Source organism: Ascidia mentula, chromosome 9, assembly GCF_947561715.1.
Source record: "Ascidia mentula chromosome 9, kaAscMent1.1, whole genome shotgun sequence".
In the NCBI taxonomy this organism is placed as follows: Eukaryota; Metazoa; Chordata; class Ascidiacea; order Phlebobranchia; family Ascidiidae; genus Ascidia; species Ascidia mentula.
The window spans coordinates 2,882,713-2,888,712 of record NC_138574.1 but is presented as its reverse complement, the minus strand read 5'-3'; the positions used below and the strand labels follow the sequence as shown (position 1 = coordinate 2,888,712).

Genomic DNA, 6,000 nt, shown 5'->3' with positions numbered 1-6,000 from the left:
CATATTTCTTCACTTCCCTTATCGAATTTTTCAAATATTTTAATATCGTTTGAAAGGTTTAAGCGAGTAGAATGCTCTGCTTTAAAATTTTTGCCAGGGAATCTTGTTTTCGCAACTTATGTCATAATACGCAAATCATATTCATAACCGAATATGAATATGTTTTTTTTAATAACTTTGTTACTGTTAGAAACTTCAGCCTATGAATTATATCGTGTACAAATATCATGTCGCTACCTCGTAAGGTGGCCGGGTAACGCGCGTTCAAACTTTTGTTAACTGGCGATTTTTTTTTGTCAACTAACACCCCTCTGGTAAGTTTGCCCACTGTGACTACACACAATATTAAACAATGACCTAATTCCTATAATGCTCCTCATATTTAGTGCAAACATTTTTGCAATCTGTCTTTGAAGTTAGTGAAAGCTATTGGGAATATTGGCAACGTTGACAGTATCAGCTTAAGTCACCAAGCTTAAATTTCAGACATTAGGATAGTTGATAATACAGATCGGTGTTTCAACAAAACGCTACAAATCTGCAACTGTCTACACACTTGACCATTTTTATCACTTCTTTACAATTTAAGCAGATACATGAATCGTGCGGTATAGCATCGGCAAACTATAGGCAAACTTCATTACGCAAACAAATCATGTGTCTTATGGCCAACCAAAATCCACGCCACCTTCACAGCTATATGGGGTAAATGTTCTGTAGTGTTTTTACCCTTATTCTTGGTAGCCGCAATACAAGTGTAATTTTCATGCCGCGTGCCAGAATTTGCTTTAGAGACAGCAGAGCCTTAATCTAACACTGGGTTTATTTTCACTTCAACCGCGTCACATGTATGAATTCCTAATCAAATACATCATCCGCAGCCATCAACTACGCACTTAATTATTGCAACATGGTCTATTTGAAGTAAATTATGAAATAAGCAGCCTACTTTTTGTTATTATTCATTCTTCTATAAGCTGTTGATTGCCAACATAACATATTCCCTGTTGATTGATTGTCGCTTAACACAACATAGTATATAACGCCTACAGATAGTTATAAAACAAACGTGGAAGTTGTTGTGGATTTCCGTCATGTCGCTTACAACAATCAACCTTCATCCGCCCAACTGAAGGTTTGACGTTTGTGTTGAATCTCTGTTCCGTTTGGTTTAATCCCAAAGCAAGCAGCACTTACTCGTCAATGGTTCTAAGCCTTTTTGCTACTACGGACCATATCAAGTTTCAAAACAACTAACAGCTTGCAACCCTTTAAATCTGAGCTAAAATGTTATAAACAGAAAACATAAAATGCAAACTACTATTTATTATAAGGAGAAAGAAGGCACATTGGGACAGCGTTTAAAAACACGGGGTTTTGAGCGTTGTATAAGATAGCAGGGAATTTGCGTAGCTTATTTACATCGATTCAAACACAGGACAGAAAACAGTTACGCCGAAAACGAACATGTCCTTATACTTTTTATCAGTTTATGCAATTAGAATAATGGGCCTGCACAAATTTATACGTAACAAATGTGAGTACATAATTGCCAATAATTTAAGCTCTGTTTACAAGTAATTAAACTTCATGCAATTAAAGGTTACAGAACACAAACAGAAAATTGGGCGTTACACGCGAAACATTCTTCATTTTTACCAAAACTAACAAGAAACAGTAAAATCATTTTCAGCAAGGGGTAATTGAAATACTATATACATTCAGGGTTTAGCTTATAGTCCACAGGAATGTTCGTTTTAAATGACATTTTGTGTTGTAGAAGAATTTTCGTTCATTTCTGCCCCTCCTGCCTTCTGCTCTTCGTCACTGTTGCGTTTTGGGTAAAATTCCGCCATTCTTTCATTACCACGAAGGAAATCGTAGCAATGAATAAGAATCTGGGGAATGGGTTCAATGAACAGGTTGAAAAACTCTTGCTTGTCAGCAATCTCTTCATAGGTAAGCTGTGCGAGAGTCAAAATAAAAAGTTTACCAAGTGGAAAGTATTTGTAATCGACTATCTGCATGCAATAATCGACAACTTATTAGCGAACAATATAGATTTTTGATTGCATTTTTGCTACGAAAACACATTATCAGGTTAGTAGTTGTTGACATGAGAAACAACCTCATGCAATTCGTGGTTTATTGGCTCTAGTTCACACCTTATTACGCAGTATGCGAATGATGTCTTCGATTCCGCCCCTTTTTTTTTCGTTCCGAGTTTCGGTTGATGTTGTCGGTATTTTGTAATCACTCAAGTCGAACTTTGCTGTCTCAGGTTCGTCAGAATATTGTTTATCCTCCAGGTATTCTTTGTTATATTCATTGAAAGCTTCCTTGTTTATTTCGCCAGATTTGATGCCTCCTTGTACAACCGTGCGAACTTTCTGAAAACGACGGCAAGTGATTTATATGAGATATCCTACACTTTTAGTCCTTAAATGAGTTAAACGTTAGTTGAAATCATATATTACGCTTGTTAATGATTTTGTTATACAAATTGCACGTCCTTGCAGTATCGTTCAACCTCGGCTTTGCAGCAATTTTAAGTGTGTTTACAAACGATGCCTCTGTTATTGATACTTTATAATATAATAACAATAAAAATACTTTTTTCACGAAATCAACCTATTTCAGCAGCAGTTTTGAATCAATATTTTGTAATATTTTTACATTTATAACTATTATGTATAATTATCCCGTGTCAATACAAGTTTTAGGAAACGAACTTTATTTTTATTGACCATCAGCCAGTTAACGGTAAATGGATATTTCTGTCTCTGCCTATGCCACACGCAGTTTACCTCAATAAAATTGATTTTTTTTTGAATATCCCACAGTGCTGGATGTTTCTCAACATCCTGCAAAGTTGGTCGTTTTTCCACATCATAAGAAACCATTTTTTGGACCAAGACGCAGGCTGTAATTTTTTGTTCCGCTGTAATATATAGAGTCTGTGTGTTTTCAGTACCAAGTAAATACTTGAAAGTTGGTGGTTGCTTGTTTCGAATATTTGCCTCGTGTTGGAAAGGTTTATCTCCAAACATATATTTGCCAGGAGTGAGAACATAATGTATGTAAACACCCAGTGCAAATATATCGCTGCTAAATTTCTGAAAAAACTTAGAATTTATAAATTTCGTTTTCATGAAAAGTTTGAACATACGGGCTCAATGTTGTCGCCGTAACATTCCGGGGCCATGTAAGACGCGGTTCCCGCCGCTTTCGTAAAATTCTTTGATTGATCGTGACTCCGTTTTCGACTCACCCCAAAATCTGCGACCTTTATCCAAACTTTCCCTCTTATATCCTTTTTAAGGAGGAAATTTCCTGGTTTGATATCACGATGGACTGTAATGTTTTAATACAGTTACATATGTAACGCAGGTAAAAATGATCATCAGAAAATCAGAAATACAACCTATGCCCATTCCATGAAGATGCTTTAAACCAGTAATCGACTGTCGAATAATTTCGTGTGCAGTGACATCAAAATACTCCAAGTAATTGACTTCCATTTTTAAACCATTCTCAACATTTATCGGGTTTTCTGTTTTTCCACATTGGCTGGACACCCACTAAATAAATGTTAATTTAGGTAACAATACACACACATTTTAACAAATAGAAAATACTTTTTCAACATCTCCCTCGCATAGTTCTATGACAAAATACAGACAAATACCCTGAAAAAAAAGAATATGGTTTATAACGAACGTTATTTGTTAACTTTTAACTTTTTTTACCTTTTCAAAGGAACCAAAATATCTAACAATGTTTTGATTGTCGCACATGTTCAGAACTTTTTGTTCTTCATACGGTTTTCTACATATGTTTCGATCAACGCATTTTGCGACACAATATTTGTTGTCCTTTGTTCGAATGCATCTACAAAAATAATGCTTGACGCAAGGTCAACGTTTTACTAATCCACTTGAAGACCAAGTCATTAACTTATTTGCCGTTTTGTGTTTTTAAGTTGAAAATACTATGACATGTTTTTTGATGTTTTCAGGCTAAGTTTACCCCGAAAATTCTACAATGTTTTCAGAAACATTAGACTTTTTGGCAATTCATACGTTTTCATATTGCAATATGGATCGCGTCAATTAAATTGTTCTTTTTAATAAAAACAATCCAAACAAATATCCATACAAAAATATTTTGGACAAATCTGCTCCTTCTCCGATCACTGCTGTTTCTTTCAATGTATATTCCACAGCCGTTTTACTTTCTGCAATCATGTAAGTTTATTTTGTTCAAACAAAATGTATATGGTAAAAAACACATACCTCCGTAAACATAAATGTTGAAAGTAGGCTGAAAGACATAAAATATTAGTAATGTTTTAAAAGCTGTACATTTTGGGGCAAGTGAAACGCAGTTGTAGCAATGTTGTGTAGTCCGATGTTTCAATTGCCAATACAGACACCTTAACTCAAGAATTCCAAACATTGCCATAACAAGAAAGCTTGCATATCTCGTATTTGATTTGAGCTCACACAAAAAAGTATGAACAATAGAGCCAATTATGTATCAGGATTGTTAAAATGCACAACCTTACGTGATAAATAGGGGAGTCATTAAAAAAAACACCATCAACATTCGTAGGTCTACTTCCACTTTCGTCCATGATAGCATTGTCTTGGGAGATGCTCTACAAAAAAATAATTGTCAGGCTACCTCACGATTTCTCTATAAAACGACCAAAGGAATGAGCCTGTGCAGTTCAGTGTTGACCATGGGCTTTTACTTTTCAGCTACTACGTCACTGCCCTTACTTCCTTCTTCATCTCTTTTGCGTGTTAAACACAGTGTTTTTACGCATGTGCAGTTGTAAGTTTGCCCTCGGTCCGTGAATATTTTGTCGTTTTTGCTATCACCCTATTTACTTTGAACGTCTGGCAAGAAACTAACGGTGGCCATAGGCAAAATTGTCATTGAAAGGATCATACACTGGCGCTGATTGTCTGTTACTCTTTTTTATCTTTGTATAAAAAAAAGTTGCACTGATGGGATTTTACAAGATGTAGACAAGATTTTGTTTCGGCAAAGAGACATTTTGCTGCTTACATTGCAAATGCATAGGTTATTGGCTGATTTTGTTTATGTTTAACTGATTATGTTTAATAGGACTTTAACAATCGATCACTGCGAAAAACACGCGAATAGTTTTTTTTGGCTTTTTTCAGTATATTTTAATTGTCATGAATAACGATATTAATACCATGTCTGTTTTTAAGTATTTGTATTTAAATACATTCAAATATTTGGCCTTGCTGGGCTAAAAACTGTTAGAAATACTGTTCAAAATAATACTTCGAAATGTTTGCAAATACTTCTGCTATAGATGTAAAAAAACAAAATAACGGTTTGTAAATTGTTATAAACAAGTCAAGAAACACTTACCATCAAATCTTTTATGCATTTTGTGATTTGTATGGAAGCATCCGATTCAGCTGATGACGATCCTGTGCTTTCTTTCATGTTGAACTATTTTAAAGTAGATTAAATTTGACAAACGTCTTTCACAACTTTATCTTTTCGTTAATTTTGTTATAACACTATCCGTTATATTTAAAAATTTTCTGCGGAGTACGTAGGCAAAAAACTGAAGGGGTCTGGCCAATTTATCAGTTTTTCAAACAAACCGAACAGATATTACTCTGTTTGTTTGCGTAAATAAGAAACCCAAGAAATTTTAGTTACATCATTTTTGTCGGTGCATTGGTTAATGGCCAAAAAGCCGTGGATTAAATACAGCCATGTGGAAATTACTGTCACGAGAATTTGCACAGCTTATAACATGGTTTTACCTACATCGGAACACAAACCTTTTTGCCGATATCATTGAAGTTACTTTTGATTCACATTTATATTATAACAAAAGCTTGCCCGGCTATTATATTAATATACGTAATGACACTATTTACTCTCGCATACAAGTTCTACGGGAAATTAAATTGGGCCTAAATTCACTGTGCTGTCACAATAGCA

At 34.8% G+C, this 6,000-nt stretch overlaps 1 protein-coding gene across 2 annotated transcripts in view; it reads right to left on the bottom strand.

Annotated features, from left to right (window-relative positions):
- Positions 1-1,361: 1,361 nt before the first annotated feature.
- LOC145913897 (serine/threonine-protein kinase/endoribonuclease IRE1-like) overlaps positions 1,362-6,000 on the bottom strand; it is a 95,135-nt gene continuing 90,496 nt past the window's right edge. For both annotated transcript variants that reach the window (XM_083001665.1, XM_083001666.1), the window contains 11 exons: positions 5,413-5,496; positions 4,568-4,660; positions 4,296-4,323; positions 4,159-4,237; positions 3,750-3,891; positions 3,639-3,689; positions 3,425-3,581; positions 3,170-3,354; positions 2,808-3,116; positions 2,166-2,390; positions 1,362-1,964 (listed from right to left, as the gene is read on the bottom strand). In XM_083001665.1, the coding sequence (XP_082857791.1) occupies positions 1,758-1,964; positions 2,166-2,390; positions 2,808-3,116; positions 3,170-3,354; positions 3,425-3,581; positions 3,639-3,689; positions 3,750-3,891; positions 4,159-4,237; positions 4,296-4,323; positions 4,568-4,660; positions 5,413-5,496 (1,560 nt within the window). In that variant the 3' untranslated portion in view covers positions 1,362-1,757. The remainder of the gene's footprint in view (positions 1,965-2,165; positions 2,391-2,807; positions 3,117-3,169; positions 3,355-3,424; positions 3,582-3,638; positions 3,690-3,749; positions 3,892-4,158; positions 4,238-4,295; positions 4,324-4,567; positions 4,661-5,412; positions 5,497-6,000) is intronic.